Below are 18,826 nucleotides of genomic sequence, written 5' to 3' on the forward strand. Positions count from 1 at the left end.
AAGGCCCCCCGCTGAGCCTCCCCAACCCCCGGCAGGGTCCCCCACCCAAAGTCCTCCCCAGAGCGAGCATAAGTTTAATGTGTCAGGGGAGGACCGGCTGGCCAGGGTAGCGTCAGCAAAGGGTCGGGTCTGGGCTGCCGGGGCCCACCAGGTTTTTTCCCAGTGTCCCAGAGGCCCAGTCCGACCCTGTATGTTCCTCCATGTTCCTATCCCCCTAGGAAGAGAGAACAAGTGCTGGGTAACAAGGGCGTTACAGCAAATGCCTTCTGGCAATCACTATTTCAGATGCTAAAAATGTTCAGAGCAATTGAGGCAGCGGGATGCCGGGTGTGCAAAGGTACAGGCAGCAGGGGGATACTGGTTATTATGCCGCTCGCTACATTATTACTAGAACCTCTGGACTCTGCTCATTTTGAGAGCAAAGGCAGGGAACATTTAAACCGCAGTCACAGCCAAACAAATGCACGTTCCTCGCTTCGGCTCTTGTTGACCTCAATATAAATAGAGTGCAAATAAAAGCTAAAGAATAAGCTTGGAAAATAGAGCTTGAAACACAGATTCATTACTGATGCATTTGGATCAGACGTTTGTTCAATTAAGCGGCAGCAACAAAACCGAGCCCCATAAATGGTAAACGTGATCAGTCATACCTGTTATTGTTTATTGTTTTATGGTGCCGCTTGGTACAGGTTATCAGTACAGACTTTATCTCTAGTGAAGCTAGGCCTGCTTCCAACTGGTCATAAATCAGGCAATAACCTATGGCCATTTGGTTAAACCCCATTTGAAATTTTGGGGGTCATTTACATTTTCTCGGGTGAAAGTGCTAGTGCAGGTATGGGTCTTATTATTCAAAATGCTCAGTGACCTGGGGTTTTCTGGATAAGGGATCATTCCATAATTTGGATCTTTATACCTTAAGGGGCACATTTACTAACCCACGAATGGGCCGAATGCGTCCGATTGCGTTTTTTTCGTAATGATCGGTAATTTTGCGATTTTTTTTCGGCGTCTTTACGATTTTTGCGTAAAAACGCGAGTTTTTCAGCGTCTTTACGATTTTGGCGGAAAAACGCGAGTTTTTCATAGCCATTATGAAAGTTGCGCAAAGTCGCGATTTTTTCGTAGCGTTAAAACTTGCGCGAAACGTTAACGCTACAAAAAAATCGCGACTTTGCGCAACTTTCGTAATGGCTACGAAAAACTCGCGTTTTTACGCAAAAATCGTAAAGACGCCGAAAAATGCGCGTTTTTACGCAAAAATCGTAAAGACGCCAAAAAACTCGCGTTTTTACGCAAAAATCGTAAAGACGCCGAAAAAATCGCAAAAAATACGAAAAAGTCGCAAAATGTTCGTTTCCAATCGGAATTTTTCCAATTCGGATTCGAAATCGTGTCTTAGTAAATCAGCCCCTAAGTCTGCTAAAAAATAAGGGGTAATTATATCTTAGTTGGGATCAAGTACAGGTACTGTTTTATTATTACAGAGAAAAGGGAATCATTTAACCATTAAATAAACCCAATAGGGCTGTTCTGCCCCCAATAAGGGGTAATTATATCTTAGTTGGGATCAAGTACAGGTACTGTTTTATTATTACAGAGAAAAGGGAATCATTTAACCATGAAATAAACCCAATAGGGCTGTTCTGCCCCCAATAAGGGGTAATTATATCTTAGTTGGGATCAAGTACAGGTACTGTTTTATTATTACAGAGAAAAGGGAATCATTTAACCATTAAATAAACCCAATAGGGCTGTTCTGCCCCCAATAAGGGGTAATTATATCTTAGTTGGGATCAAGTACAGGTACTGTTTTATTATTACAGAGAAAAGGGAATCATTTAACCATGAAATAAACCCAATAGGGCTGTTCTGCCCCCAATAAGGGGTAATTATATCTTAGTTGGGATCAAGTACAGGTACTGTTTTATTATTACAGAGAAAAGGGAATCATTTAACCATTAAATAAACCCAATAGGGCTGTTCTGCCCCCAATAAGGGGTAATTATATCTTAGTTTGGATCAAGTACAGGTACTGTTTTATTATTACAGAGAAAAGGGAATCATTTAACCATTAAATAAACCCAATAGGGCTGTTCTGCCCCAATAAGGGGTAATTATAACTTAGTTGGGATCAAGTACAGGTACTGTTTTATTATTCCAGAGAAAAAAGGTGTATTTTTTACAAATCTGAATTATTTCCTTAAAAGGGAGTCTATAGGAGAAGCCCTTTCTGTAATTTGCCACTTTCTGGATAACAGGTTTCCGGTTAAGGGGTACCATACATGTATGTTATATGTTCAAGGCCAATTTTAAATTGTTCTTCATTTTATAGTTTTGGAATTATTTGCCTTCCTTCCTCTTCTGGCTCTTTCCAGCTTTCAAATGGGAAGGGGGTCACTGACCCCAGCAATCAAGAGAAAAACTACTGCTCTGTAAGGCTATAATTTTACAGTTATTATTACTGTTTATTACTTCTATTTCTATCCAGGCATCTGCCGTTTGTCCCCCAGTCTCTCACTGAAACTGCTGCTAAAATTACATGCTGAACAAAAACCTAAATAATTTAAAAACCACCATCAAAAGAAAAATTAAAGAAAAAGTGCAAACTGTCTTAGAATATCATTTTCTACATGATGCTAAAAGTTTATTTAAAGGTGAACTAACCCTCAGATAACACTCAGATAACCTGACTAAAATTTTCAAACCTGGGTCTTGCTTGGCATGGGTGTGACAAGAGAATGAAGAAAAAGCCTGGGCGATAAACCATAAACACCCCAGGACTGGCAGTAGTGTTCTAGATTGGCAGTAGTGTTCTAGATTCTGGAATCTCAAATGTTGTATACATTGGGTTCTATTCTGTATTTGTTGTATACGCATCATGGAAAAATTCTCCTAGGGATCTGGTAGGACATGTATGTATGTATGTATGTATAACTTTATTTATAAAGTGCCACAAGGGTACGCAGCGCTGTACAATCTTACAATATACAGAATTACACACAGGGAGGACAAGTGTTATAATAAATAAATATATATATAAATACACAGAGATTAATTGCCAAGTGATATAAGACATAGTAGGAAGGAGGTCCCTGCCCCGTAGAGCTTACAATCTAAGTGGTTGGGTAACATACAGGCACAAACTGGAAGGTAAGAGTGCACCAGGTATGGGCATTTGCCCTTAAGCGCAGGATTGGGCAAAATAATGTTTTAGTGCCCCAGAAGGTACAATCTGAGTTTTGCTTAAAGAGAGTGGGTGAGTTTTCCCTACGGAGGGATTCAGGGATAGAGTTCCAGAGGGAAGGAGCAGCAAAATAGAAAGGGTTAAGACGAGAGAGCGCAGTGGGTGTGGATGGTGTAAAGAGACGGAGGCTCTGAGAGGAGCGGAGGAGATGACCAGGAACGTGCAGGGAGACCAGTGAAGTAATGTAGTGAGGAGCAGAGGAGGGAAGGGCTTTGAATGTTGAATGTTGAACAGCATGGTTCTGTTCTTTTGCTCTGGAAGTACATTTATTGGGACTAAGGAAGGCCCTGCTACAGGAATAGCATTTCTTCATCTGTGGGAAGGTGAATGCTACACAAATAAAGTATAATAATACACAATTACAGTAAAGAGATTTAATTTTCAAGTGAAAAGATTTACCATTGACCAGTATTTCTGTACCAAAAGTTACAGTGCGCAGAGACAGGCTTTTATTCACATCTGCACAAAGTGCGTCATTATTCCTATATTCCCAAGCAATATTAGTGTTATTATATTTCTCCAAACTTTCTACTCTTACCCCATATGCAGGGGCGTTTCTTTCCCCTGAGCCGCCTGAGGTGGCCCCTCCTATGCCGTCCCCCTTGGCCATCCCGTGCCCAGGAAAAGTAACCAATGGCAAACAATAAGATGTATGCTTTTATACAGGTGACCAGTAAATGCCTTCTGCTGATTGGTTGCAATTGGTTACTGCACCTGGGCAAACTTAGTGCCCTTATTACATAACCCCAATAATGTTTTATTTAAATACAAAAGGAAATACAAAACGAGGATACAAAACATAAAACCAAGAGATGGTGGGAGAGTAGGACTCTTGGCAACACCAAAGATAAAATGCCCATGATTTGCCCTCTGTGACCACTGTCCTGCCTGCCCATGACAATCTCCCATATTACTTCCAATCCAGCAAGAACTAGCAGATAAAGCTTTTGCCAAGGTATCTGCATGGCCTATATATAAGGACAGGTGATCCCAAGCACTGGATGGTTCCCTCCAAAGAACGGTGCTCCATCAACCTACTTTTGTTGGACATTTCAAGTCAAATCCCTGCTGAACCAATCTATTAGACCAGTGAAATCACATGTTCATTTTCCTATGTAAATAAACCACTCCTATCATGTTTAACTCCTCCTGTGCTGAAGGTCATGGCCACCATCAGGCGAGGACATGCACGTTCTGTCAGTGACACTGGAGTCGGGTGCTATAAAAACAATATTTTAGAAAGCAAATCACTATAAGAGGGGTCACAAGAGCATCTTCAATCCAGAAAAGTCTTAAAACCCCTTATTAAAGGAGCAAAAAAATAGAGATTCAGCCCACAAGCAGTAAATAGATCAGAGGGGACAGCAATATTGCAATCAGTTTGTACCTGGTATATAGAGCTATTTTTGTTGCAATTTTTGAACACAGGACATGGGTAGAAAAAACACATTGAAGACTGGGTACCTGTTTTGTGGTCCTTAACGTGAGCCATAGTCTGCCTGGTGTTGATCCCAAAATCTTGTAGGTTCCGGCCATTCCGACCTCCTCTCTCTGCAAGGACATACCTATTCTCTCCAGCTGAGATGGTACCTGCAATGACACAAAGTCATGTCAGCCCCTGACGTGCTGTATGGGTACATGATGGACAGTTATATATAGTAAAGTATGCTACACTTATTTATGCAATTAAAGCCTTGGAACATGAGGGGAATACAACCTATCAAGTCCCTATAATATTGCAAATAAACAGGCTAGCTGGCATGGCTATCATGGCTTTAGCACATTCTGGTCTTCGTTTGAATGCAGACCCTCTTTTATGATGAAGAAGTGTGGATTAGTGACCGACCCAATAGGCGCTAAAATGCAACAGAACAGACATTTTGGTGTCTGTAATCTTCTCAGGGACAACTAAGGCCATCACAAGTCTGGAATGGCTTCTCACAAAGAGTGTATGAGCAGGGCTGCCATAAAAACCCAACCTTCTTAATTTGGGCCCCAAAGTGAATTATATTGGTCCCTGTGCCATACCAGACTAAAGGTGGCCACACACGTGGCGATTTGCGATCTTTTGTGCGACCATCGGTCACACGAAAGATCGTTAAATCCGCCACTAGCATTCAGGGCTGAAAGGGCAGATAAGGAGGTAGAAACAATAGGATTTCTACCTCCTTCTGCCGATTCAGCCCTGACGGCAGATTTTGCTCAGGTGCCTTCTATGGCCCCCAATCAAAATCTTTTACCCTGGGTGATCGGCGAGTCGTCTGATATCAGCAGCCTCCTGCGATATAAGGTTTTGTACGATATTATCGGTGCGTGTATGGCCAGCTTAACTCTTGTCCTTCTCCCAACCCATTTATTTCTCTTCCAATATACATCCTCTCCTTTCTTGCCATGTCCTGCCTTTTGCTTAAGCTCCTTTTATCCTCCTTCTCCCCAAGTCTCTCTAACTCCAACACTTCTCTCTTGTTCTTAATTTCTATTAGCCTCCCAATTTGTCTCTGTGCTCCATAATCCCTATTCCTTCTCTTCTTCTGTCTTTCATTCCCATTCCTTGGTTTCCATCCCCCTCCAATCAGTTTATTCATGCCCCTACTCTTTCCAACATCATATTCTTCTACCTCCACCTAGGTTTCTTTTGCTCCCCTGACTACTTAGCTCCCTCACCACTGAATCAGCCACTACTCCAATCAGTCATGGGGCCCCTGGTGCCCTACTTGTACAGGGCCCTAGATGGCTGACTGGGTTTCTGATGGTGGCTGTAAATGGTGAATGAGGCCCAGCTTTGGAACTCCATCAGTGACCCAGGGCAAGAGAGGAAAACCATGTTCTTGGCTGGAAATTAAGCAGTTAGTTCCACATCAGCCTGTGCCCTCCAACAGGTATCCTAGTAAGCAGTTTGTCTCTGGCTACTCCAATCAGTTATGGGGCTCCTGGTGCCCTACTTGTACAGAGCCCTAGATGCCTAACTGGGTCTTATGGTGGCTGTACAATGGGTGAATATACCTGGCGGGCTCAGATCCACATTCCTAAGGGGGGGGGGAAGGAAGTTCTTAGCATTCTTGAGGGAGGGGGGAGCAGGAGAGGGGAGAGAGGAGAGAGCTTCGCTTCTCTGGCACAGGAAATAGACAAGAAATCCTGTATCTTTTGATAGAGGGCTCAGTGCATAGACCTTTCTGATAAAGCTTACGTAGTTTTTACCTTTCCTTCTCCTTTAAAGCTATATGTGTCTGTCACCCAAAGCAGCACCTATTGTGTGCCCACCCTATGTCTTGGAGGCCTGAGACTGATTCCTAGTCACTGGTAAATACACGTGCGGCAGAGCTAGAATTTGTTGAATGTTTAAATAATGCCATATAAAGGGCAGTGTAACAAATACACACACAGTATATACAGTAGGTGTAATTACAAAGGCATTAACTGGCATTCTCTACTACATAAAGTTTTGCAGAGAAAACTGTGCAAAGAATCCAGCAGTTATAATTTATTTGCTTGAAGAATGCATTTCAATTAAAGTTTATATTTTGATATAACACTGTTCTGACGGGAAAATCCATTTCCTTCTCTGATTCCTCCAGGCAATAAACAACAGCTATATTTATATGACAGTCTTCTCCCAAGATGAATCAATGATGAATGGTATTTCCTTGCTAGCATTCTGTGGCAATATCAGTTGGGTACATATCTCAGAGTGCGTAGATGCAGGGCCAACAAACAAAATACACCAAGAAATATTTAGCCAACAAAATTAAAGGGGCAGTACCCACTAATATGTATGTTTACGAATTTGCAAGTGGAACTTGCACTGACAGCTTGTGTTCTGCAAAATCAGTCTAGAACATCACTTCCCAAAGTATAGGAATGACCCTAGCGGGGATCCAGAGCTTTGGGTATGTTTAATCAATCTTGCCAAAAGGCCAGTTAAGGTGGCCACATATGGGCAGATTTCAGCTGCCAATTCAGGTAGTTCATGGCCATGTATGGGCACCCCATGGAGCCTATCCGACTGATATCTGGCCTAAAATTGGCAGGTTTCATTTTTCTGTTGAATCGGGGACAATATTGGTTAATTGATGCGGTCCTCTGTCCGATTGTTCCTGTACCCACTGTTGTAACGTAATCGTTTGGCCCTAGGGACATACAATTGAATTAGCCCGATATCACCTACCATAGGTGGGCTTAAAGGTAGAATATCTGCTCAGTTGGAGACCTCACCAAACAGGCGGATCTAAACATGTATGGCCACCTTTAGCAACAAGGCTATCCGATATCTGGCCTCAGATAGTACTTTAGCAGAGGTAGCAAAAACCACCCTTGGTAACTTTAATGTAGACAGTTGCAATACAGGGTAACCTGCCCACAGGGCCCACAGGGTTAGACTGGGCAAGACACTGGGAAAAAACCCACTGACCCAGGCCTGCTCTGTGCTCTTTGCTTGTTTATATGTACTTGGCCAAATAAAATACAATTTTTTCACGGCTTGCATCTTCAGTGTGCTACTGGATTTTTTTGCTGCTCTCTGCTCTTTGGGCACTCAGCCTTCACCCCCGCTAGCGGTCGCAAGTAAGAAGTAAACGGTATGGAGCGCACCTAGGTGGGGGTGGGGTTGGAGGCTGGGATGAGTGGAAGAAAGAGCTTGCAACTAATGAGGTGTGCCCTGAGGTGGCAGCCTGGGTGGACCCTGGACACCCTAGCCCAGTGATCCCCAACCAGTGGCTCAGGGGCAACATGTTACTCCCCAACCCTTTTGAGGCCTTAAAGCAGGTGCTTATTTTTGAATTTCTGGCTTGCAGGCAAGTTTTGGTTGTATAAAAACTAAGTATTATGCCAAACAGAGCCTTCTGTAGGCTGCCAGTCCACATAGGGGCTATTAAGTAGCCGATTAGAGCACATATTTCTACTCCCAGGAATCTTTTTCCATGCTTGTGTTGCTTCCCAACACTTTTTCCCAGGGGCAGGCCAAGCCGACCGGGTGCCCTAGGCAACCTGCACCTCCCACCATCCACCCCGCATGTGCAGTTCCGTCAAGGATGGGGGGGGAGTCATTGCCCCCACCGTGTAATGACAACCAGCGGGGGCAATGAGAAGGGAGCGTGGGCTAGGGGTAGGCAGGAGAGGTTCTTGCCTGGCACCCCCCAATTGTTGCGCCCTAGGCAGTTGCCTCTTCTGCCTACCCCTAGTTCTGGCCCTACTTTTTTCATTAAAACGTGGCTCACAGGTATAAAAGGTTGGGGATCCCTGCCCTAGTCCAACACTGCCTGTGCATTGCTTGTCCTGACTCCTTATACCATTGAAACACTGTATTGGGATCCAGTTCTTATCCAGTCAAGACTCAAACTCCCCAAATGCCTTGCGTTATTTGTATATTTCCTTATTCGTTATTCAAAATGTTTAATTAAAAAACCAAGGCGCAACAGAAACACACTGCTACAAAAAACAAAATTTCTTCTTAAGTCGGATAACAGTGATGAGGGGAGATCATTCAGAATAGGTTTTCTCAACAAGACATACAATACATATATTCTCTGCTTATGAATTGCAGCCAGCAGTGTTTTCCTTTGCCCGTGTAGCAAAACCCTGTGATGCTGGAATATTAAATACAGATATCTCAGCTGGGTGCCTCTCTCATCCAGAGCAGGGGAAGGCTGGGGAGCTGACAGAAACCCTAAAGGAACACTATAATCAAAGGAAAATGGGGTCACTTCTGCCGACAAACAAAAAGCAGAGTTAAGTGATGTTTAGGGAACTGATTTACTTCTATGTTAGCAATGATATTGTCCCTTTGATGCTTCTTTGAGACAGACGTTACAAGGTGGAAAGATACAGGAACGTATAAAATACACATATTTGTCCTTTTTCCAGTGCTTGTTATATGCTTACTGTGTATCTGATGTGCTCGGGATGAACTGTTTCTGAGCTGCATTATACATACCAACTGGGTCGGCATATTATTACTGAATTGAATAATTGAAGATTACTGTATTTTTGGGCATACTCCTTTTGGGCTTATATCTAGCTTTTAGCTATTATTGTTGCACAAATTCCCAAAGGAAAATATGACCAACATAAGGTATCCCAGGCCCCTGGGCCCCCAGCCTGATGCCTACTTTCCTGATTGTGTTTGAGGCACACTAAAGCTGGCCATACATGGTAAAGTCTGCTCGCTTATCCTCATATGCAATATCGGGCTAATTTGGTCGTTTGGCCATGGGGCTAAACAATCGATTAAAAGGGCGGGTATAGGTGCAGTCAGTTCGGGGACCACATCAACGACCTCTTGCAGTGCCCAATCCGATGGAAAAATCAAACCTGTCTGATCGAGATCTGCCCGATTTCAGATGTCGGTCGGAGAGGCCCGTTGTTCGTGCCCATACACGTCGGATAAGCTGCCGAATCGGTCTAAAGGACCGATATTGGCAGCTAAAATCGCCTGTGTATGGCCACCTCTAGTCCTACATAACCTAGTCCCTGTTCCATTGGGTTGCTATCTGGGCAAGGTACTGCCAGGGCATTGGTTCCCTTCCTCTATCTTTGTTGGAGTCTCAGCTGCTTGTCTACTTAACCTTCCTCTAGCTCTCACCACTACAGCAAGCTCCACAAATCTAGCCTACCACTATCTATCCTACCAAACTACTCCTCTTGGTACCTATTTGAGGTTTAAAGCTTCAGACTCTCTAACATCATTCACTTGTTCTCCTTCTTAGCCAAAGAGGAAATAGCGCCCTGCTCTCTCCATTATATAGCCTGTCCTGAGGGCTTTTCTTGCTTAGCTGGGGACTAAACTAGGCATACCAATACAATGTTCCTCCCAACCAGGCCTGGGGCCGGTCTGTGTCTCCTTGCCTTTCTGCAATTAGTGTGCAGTCAACCAGCCAACACCAAAACAACAGTGCCCAGCAGTATTGTTTCCAGTGTCCCACCACCAAAAACCAGAGGGCCACTTCACCAGATTAAGTGTAGAGAACTTAGACAGCTCCCCACATATATTACTGCCTTAAATACCCCTGATATTACTTGTATGCCTGCAACAGTGGTAAAACCAACTTGTTTTTCTTTTCAGTACACAACCAACACAAATTCATTCTATCTAAATGGGCCTTTATGGTTCTGCTCTGTGTCCTTTGGGAACCGGTTTGAACTCTTTACCGGAACAGTTCTACTGAGCTCAGTACATAATGGAGCACTTCAAGGTTGTTTATGCTTGCCTGTTCTTTTATTACAGCGACATGTGTAAATCAGATACTGCAATGATCTGTCTGCCGGTGGGACTCCTGACAGCTCCAATATATAACCCGCATCATAAACTGGAAACCGATCCCATAAAACAAAGGATGCCTCTCCATGGTTTGCTCCTTCGCTAAATGATACCTCTGTACAGATAATAATCAGCTCCGGTAGCTGTTGTTTTATAGGACTGTGGCTCCAAAGCAACATGAATTAATGGAGTAAGAGCATGGGGGTCCCCACGGGATCCAGAAAGGTGGGGTCCCTATTAGTCAGAAATAGCAGATCAGGAAGAGCCAACCTGCAACCCCCCAGCAGTTTCTGATCTATAGTTGCCAAATGAGCACCAAACAACAATGAAAATGAGCACATTGGCCTCATTGGGTCTTAACCCAGCTCTGAATAAGTTCACTATGGTGTTCATAAATATAATAAGAAGCATATGAGATATGTCATTTTGATAAGGGAAGACTATGACGGTTTAGGCAACACCCTTATTTCACCCAGCCACACCCAGTTATACAGATACTTCCATGAACTTAATAACATCACAAGAAATACATACCAATTCCGCTGTCTCTTCCGCTGCCATTGCCACTGCCGATTCCCTGTAGATCTTTGGAGCTGCCTGCGTCTGGACGAGGATTGCTCTGTAATAAGGGAAAGTATCAATATGCGCCAGTAACATTTTGGTACCTCACACATTTACTAATATGTCCCAGAAAATACCAGCACTCTAAAGGTCCCCATACACGGGCCGATTCTAGCTGCTGATACGGGTCCCTTAGACCGATTCGGCAGCTAATCGGCCCATGTATGGGCACTACCGACGGGACGGCCCCACCGATATCTAGCCTGAAATCGGGCAGGTCCTGATATCGCCCACCCGTAGGTGGGGAATATCGGGAGAAAATCCGCTCGCTTGGCGACATCGCCACGCGAGCGGATCTCAAGGTGTACGGGCACCTTAAGAATGCTGAAAACCAAGGAAGAGGACCCTTACAGCCAGAGAGACACTGACCAGCAGTTCTGTATCTTGGGTGTATTATACATTAGGCCCTTATTACACCTTGGTTACACCATTGAGCACACCCCAGAATGCACCCCGGTTCAACCCAATAGTTTCTGAATTAATTCAGGTGCAATTTTAAAGGAAGTGGCTGACTTGGCTGGTACTACTGGCGATGGGGTGTGAGAGTTGACATGGCAGTCTTCTAGAGAAATCGACAGCTGCACTCAAGGAATGAGGTACAGCAAGGCAGTTATAAAAAAGGTGCCAACTTCCTAAACCTAAACCTGCCCTACAAGTCAGATTACACCCCAACCTCACCCCCAGCTCCACTTCCTGTTCCAATGAAAACATGCGTGGGGCGGCAAGATAGCTGCCCAAATCTCAGGCCCATGGCATAGAAGATCTTTAGCTGGCGGTGACGTTCCTAAACGTGACACTAGCAGTGACAGAGAAAGGGGTGTTTTGATGGATGAAACTTTCCCTTTTGAACAGTTTTCACTTTATTAGCAATTTTCTATTACTAAACTGTAACCTTATGCTCAGCATAGGCCTAGGCCTGAGCCTATGGACCAGGGGTTAATTAGATATGCAAAAGACGTCTCAAATGAGATGCTGCTCTGCACGTGGCTCTCGTTGTATCCCTGGTGTGAGGAACAGAGCCATAGGTGGTACATACAGGGACTCATTATGGCCTGTGCCCCCTGCAGCGCCCGAATATTGCACAACTTAAGGTGCCCAAACACCTTCAGATCCGCTCACTTGGTGACTTTCTTCCGATATCACCGAAGGCGAAGGAGATCCGAAGACCCTTGCCTCCTGCTGGTCTTTTGGCCGGGGAGGTCGGGGATAAAGGGGTTCCTGAAGAATTCTAGGACCATGCTGCGCCTTTTGGCGGATGGACCCGGAGTTTTTATGGATGTAGCCTCTTTTTAAGTCATTGCACCCTTTGCACTATGTGTGGCACTTTTCGTAAGCACTTTTTGAGCACTGGGTAATGAAGCACGGCGGGCTTCAATAAAAAAAAAAAAAACGGTCTAAGGGACTGATATCGGCAGCTAATCGGCCCGTGTATGGGGGACCTTTAGGGTTGTGGGAGGGGGGACACTCCCCAACTGCCCCTCTTGGATACAGTGCTGCTTAATGCAGACAGAGCTCTATACAGTGGGCCAGCTAAAAAGGTCAAACTCAATGGCAACCTAAATGGCCTCCATAGTCGAAGATGGACAACTATTAATAACATGCCACTGCCTTAATATACACATGGAGCAGAGCCAAGTAACCAGCATGCAATATTCCACCCGCACCGTATGTGTAAATACCGATACACAGGAATATTTACTATGGGCACATAAAGCTGCTCTTCAATATTTACTGTCTAATTAGTGGAAACCAATATACGCTAAACACTATCTATTGACTGGGCACATTTCTCCTTTGATAAAACGTAACCGTAATCTTGTTCTTGGCCCGGTACACCGTAACAATATATTAAACGTAGGAGACAAATGAAAAGTTACCATTTTTGAAGCCTGGCCAGGGGAATCACGTGCCAAGCCTGGTTCTTTGTTCTTCAGAGAGAAGTCAATTGGCTTTTCTTGGAGAGCCATTTGTCCTTTATCACAATAAAAGAAAATATTTCACATTTAAAAAAAAAAGACTGTTGAGGGGTTAAACAATTCAAATGTTGCCCCAGGCCCAATAACCCACAACATCCAATCAAATGTCTGATCTAGGTAACTTATCCTCATGCAAACTTTGCCACTTTTATTGCCTTCCCCCTTAAAAGTGAAATACATTACTGCCTTCCAGTGCTGTACAATGGAATAGGCATAAAGTGTCCGACACATGAAATCAGAGGGCCCCTGAGAGATTACAGTGTTGTTGTTGGCCCCTTAAGGTCCCCATACACGCTGAGATCCACTTGGCGAGGTGGCGAGATGGGGGAGCGTGTAGTTAAAAAAAAAATAATCGAATTACTGGCGGCAATGGGGCAGTCGGTTCAGGGACCGCATCAACAAGCCGATGCGGTCCCCGATCCGATGGAATTTTCTAACCTGCCCAATCGAGATCTGGCCAATTTCAGGCCAGATATCGGTCGGCCAGGCCCCTCGTTTCTGCCCCTACACGGGGCGATAAGCTGCCGAATCACCTACAATCTGCCCGTGTATGGGGACCTTTAGACCATAACAAGGTTATAAATATAAGAAAGTATCAGTCTATCAGCCATAGTTATCTAGAGAAACAATAGTTGAACTATATCTAGGAAAGCAATTAAGCATTGTCCCCAAATCACACACTAACTTAATGATATAGAACCAGAGGCTCAGGGGCAACATGTTGCTCACCAACCCCCTGGATGTTACTCCCAGTGGCCAATCACAGCCCTTATTTGGCACCCCCAGGAACATCTGCCATGCTAGCGTTGCTCCCCAAATCTTTTTACATTTGAATGTGGCTCGGGGATCCCTGCAATAACTGATCATCAGGCTGACCCCCTGCCGACTGCTTTAGTCCCCAGGGGGTAAAGGCACAGACCCACAGTTTGGGAATCACTGGTCTTGATCCTAGGGGCTGAATTGATACACAAGTCAACGGATTAGTGGCATTATTAATATGCTAAACTGGATCAGAACCATATGATTTTTAAAGCATTGTACGGAATGGAAAGGATATGGACTTTGGGTGCCTGAAAAGTATTTGTAGAGTTTAGTTGGCCATACACATTTGGGGCCGCATCAACAAGCCGAAGCTGTCCCCGATCCGGCCAAATCTTTTAACCTGTCCGATCAATATCTGGCCAATTTCAGGCCAGATATTGGTCGGGCAGGCCCCTAGTTCCTGCCCCTACACGGGCCGATAAGCTGCCGAATCAGTCTAAGGGACCCATATCGGCAGCTACAATCTAGATAAAGCAGTGACCCATTTCTTCCTTCCACTGAGCATCTTACACATGTAATATTACCCATGATACATCTGTTCCCCAAAATACCCTGAGTATCAAAAGATTTATATATTGCCAAAACCTACATTTTTGGAAGAGGTGCACATAATTAACTAGGATACTGCCCATTAGTGATCTATAAAGCCCTGTGGAACATGCTGCCATTATATCAATTATAGAAAGAATAAAGGCACAGGTAGGTGCTAATATATCCTGAACCTAAAGAGCACCAATGAGATAAGTGACAGAAACCTTGCACCCTCTTTATTGATCCCCCATAGGGAACCCATAGGCACCCCAACTGTAGTGGTGTCTCCCCTAAAAATCCCGGGGCTCCTGTACTGGCTCTGTGACTACTGAGTTGCACTGTTGGGTTGCCAGCCTCCATCCAAGTCAGATCTGGGAAGGGGGGCCCTGTGTGGAGGGGGGAATACATTATAAAACCAAGTGGAGAGGTTTACTTCTCCTTTAATGTAGCAGTTCAGTTCTGTAGCACATTTTATTCCTTGCAATATTCTCCTCTGTTCCCTCCCCTACACATTTATGGCGCCGATTGTGATAAATGATATTGTGTTTATCATCATCACAAACAAATAATAGTGAGTGTGTGTTTATGGGCAGCGACTAAATGTGCCATAAAGTACATAATAAAGAAACAAGGGAATCTGTAATAACATTTCATTTGTGCTTTCCGCCAGATCATTATCACAAATGAGCCCATTATTCCTGCCTAATCCGTCTTTTCTGTGTGGTTCCGTGCAGCCTTGCGTCTACCACTTCCAAAGTTATTTGTGACTGCGACTGAAATACCATTGTCTGTCTCTTTCTGCACGCTTGGTTCTGACTCCTGAAACAGAAGGCAGGTCTCCTATGACCTTGTTTCTTATTCTTCTTCACAGGTCAATCAATGAGATTCTGCTACATTGTTTCAACAGTCGGGACCATCAGTGAGAAAGGCAAAGGACAGAAAGATGCTGCTTTCAATAGTAATTACATTTACAATCGCTTCTGTAGTCAGGCAAACTTATAAGAGAAGAGCAAAGGGCAAACAGAAACTGGCATTCCAAGCAAAAATCATTATTTAGTTAGACATTAGAAAAAGGTTAAATATTAGCAAATTGGCCCTTAAACTTGCCATACACCTTTAGATCCACCCATTTGGTAATTGATCAAACAAGCAGATCTCTGCCCAATGTGGCCAACCATGTGCTGGTCCATATTAGGCTGAAGCGACGTTGGGCAGACCACCGGGAAGCCCCTATACATAGGCCAATTATTTGGCAGCTCATATCACGTACAGTATGGCCAGCTTTAGTGCATGAATGCTAGTGTAAAGCAATATAGTATACTAGGAAACACTAGATTGTCACTTATGAATGTAGCCATTGCTATGGTTGTACAGGTAAGGGATCCCTTATCCGGAAACCCGATATCCAGAAAGTTCCGAATTACGGAAAGCCCGTCTCCCATAGGCTCCATTTTAATCAAATAATTCAGATTTTTAAAATTGATTTCCTTTTTCTCGGTAAAAATAAAACAGTGCTTTGTATTTGATCCCAACTAAGATATAATTAATCCTTACTGGATACAAAATAATCCTATTGGGTTTAATTAATGTTTTATTGATTTTTTTGTAGACTTAAGGTATGAAATCCAAATTACGGAAAGACCCCTTATTCAGAATACCCTTGGTCCCGAGCATTCTGGATAACGGATCCTATACCTGTACTTATGGCTGATGCCACATGGAGAAAACGCAGTCCAACAATCAGCCCCTACACCAACATCAGCCTTCATCTTTGCCTGCACCCGGAACCACTGTATAAGTCCACGTACAGGCACAGGCGATGAATATCGGCTCAGAAGTGCAAACTGTCGCATTTATGCAAACTGTCACATTTTTTCAGCGATATCTGCCTCAAGTGCCTGCAACCCAGCTGACACAATGGTACCTGGTGCCGGCAAAAAAGAAGGTTGATGCCAGCGTAGGAGTTGATTCTTGCCCATGGTTTTTCCGCAGACCAAGAATTAGGGGTGCTGATATCTGAGGTGGGTTGAGAAACTCACACACGCACTATGTTACCAGGGACGCCAAAACTGCTCCTGGTAACTTAAAGAGCCGAAATTCTGATTTTTAAATAGGGATTTCGGGTCTTCTAGTGCAGAGAGCACTATTGCACTCCCTTGCCCCCTCCAATGCAAAACAATGAAATTCGGAGGGGGCAACTTGGTCACTTCAAGGCACCTAGGAACCCTGAGGTGTCGCTGCCAAGAATCAGCAGTGATGCGCGGGTCAACAAAATGACCACCTGCACCCAACCCTAACCCAGTGCCAGGCCAAGCCGGGCAGACGCTATAGGCAACCTGGTCAGCTTGGCCAGTCCACTGCCAAGACCACCCCCCCCCATGTGCACCGGCGCATGCACACACAGGGCGGCAGGGGGTTACATGTACCGCTACACAGTCGGGGGAAAGGGTACAGGTGACACAAGAGGTACCTGCCTGGCGCCCTCCCACTATTGCACCCTAGGCAGGTGCCTCCTCTGCCTACCCATATTTATGGCCCTGCCCTTACCCACCATGTACAACCCAAACCCACATTGGCAGTGGTATTTATTCATAGACCTGCATCTGACCCGTCATGAAGAGGGGCAGGCATGTGCCAATAAATAGAGGTTTCCAGAGGCAGAAAAAAGGCAGTGTAAGGTCACGGGCAGGGAGGGAGAAAGTAAGAGCTCAGCCAGAATCCGCTGGGACCCACCAATATTCTGCAAGTATCGGCCTAAACTTTCCCAACTGACAGGTCTCGGACTGGCCTGCATATCACTACCGTGTGGCATCAGCCTATATAGGGATGTAGCGAACATCGCCAAAAATGTTCGCGGACCCGTTCGCGGACTTTCGGCAAAACTCGCGAATATTCGCGAACTTTGCGAACCCCATAGACTTCAATGGGAAGGCGAACTTTAAAACCTAGAAAAGCCATTTCTGGCCAGAAAACTGATTTTAAAGTTGTTTAAAGGGTGCCACGACCTGGACAGTGGCATGCAGGAGGGGGATCAAGGGCAAAAATGTCTCTGAAAAATACTTTGTAAAAAAAACGCCAAAAAAAAACACCAAAAAATAACGCCAAAAAAAAACGCCAAAAAAACCGCGGCAAACCCAAAATGGCGAACATCGCGAATTAGTTCGCGAATTAGTTCGCCGGCGAACAGTTCGTTACATCTCTACAGCCTAAATGGACGCAATTGTTGTGCATGTTCAGTCTGGAGCCTTTATATGGTCATGACTTGTAATATCCTTATATTTTAGAGCAGGGGGTAAATTATTTTCTATATTTACAGTTTTGCTTGGTGCTGGGTGAGCAGATATTTATGTTATTCAAAGTATAGTTGAGGGCATGAATATGGGCAATATAGTAGCTGAGGTGTGTGCCTGGGCATGTGGCCCTGATGACTTTACTAACAGCAGGGTTCCTATGGTTACATAATAATGGCACCTAGACTTGGATCAATAACTGTCATACAGAAATAACTAAGTCTATGTGATACATGACATATCCTTGTTATAATGAAGAAATTAAGGTTGAAAATTCATAATTTAAAAATCCCCCTCTTGGTTCCCAACCTTCCTGCACTAAAGGAAGGCAGGTATAAGGCATCCAATAAACACGCAGTCAGGGTACATTACAGATGAGACAAGTGCGGAGTTACCTGCAGTAGAATCTCAGCTAACTGCGCGGAGCCGACCGCACCCTCCCCTGCGGCGCTGACTCACGTTGTACATAGCGCCCCCTAGCTGCGCACCTTTCCTAAAGCTGTAACTGCCAGCCCCTTCTGGTTTCCCGGCCATAATGTGCCTAAGCAGGCAACCCCAACAAGTCCCCGACTATAGCAGGTTGCTACAGATTAAATAAAAGTTATCAATTCCCTACACACAATACAGTATCTGCCTAAGCACATCTCCACTTTTGTTTCACAGTCTGTCCGGAATGGGCACCCCTATTCTAAATCTATTACCCCAGAATAAGCCCCCATTCTTACCTGATACGATGTTCCTTCACTTTAGCGCCAGCAACTGCGTCTCTCGCTCAAGCTCCGCGGTCACTAACCACACCCAGTTCTGTGTGCTTAGCCGCACCCACCTACGCGGTTCTAGGCCACACCCTGCTCCTTATTGACCAACCACACCCAGCCAGGCAGGTAGCAAACTTTACTTTACATTCTCAAAATACCAAGAGAGCCCCCTATAGGGTTATTTTACCAACATTTAGGAGGGGAAATCATTTTTTATCTGTGAATTTTACTTCTTTGGGTGGGATGATCCTTTTTGGAGCAAATGTTATCACTTTCGTGCCAGAGAAGGTTGATACACTGGGGACCACTAGGAGTTTAGGGGTCTGTTT

The 18,826-nt window shown here is 44.6% G+C and overlaps 1 protein-coding gene across 1 annotated transcript in view; it reads right to left on the bottom strand.

The window, feature by feature from the left end:
* The window catches only part of piwil4 (piwi-like RNA-mediated gene silencing 4), a 79,199-nt gene extending 60,678 nt beyond the window's left edge, over positions 1-18,521 (bottom strand). The window contains exons 1-4 of the mRNA XM_012958238.2: positions 18,465-18,521; positions 12,998-13,092; positions 11,034-11,118; positions 4,712-4,837 (exon numbers count right to left, since the gene is read on the bottom strand). Of these exons, the coding sequence (XP_012813692.2) occupies positions 4,712-4,837; positions 11,034-11,118; positions 12,998-13,087 (301 nt within the window). The 5' untranslated portion in view covers positions 13,088-13,092; positions 18,465-18,521. The remainder of the gene's footprint in view (positions 1-4,711; positions 4,838-11,033; positions 11,119-12,997; positions 13,093-18,464) is intronic.
* Positions 18,522-18,826: the final 305 nt, after the last annotated feature.

The sequence above is a fragment of the Xenopus tropicalis genome, chromosome 2, assembly GCF_000004195.4.
Source record: "Xenopus tropicalis strain Nigerian chromosome 2, UCB_Xtro_10.0, whole genome shotgun sequence".
NCBI lineage: Eukaryota > Metazoa > Chordata > Amphibia > Anura > Pipidae > Xenopus > Xenopus tropicalis.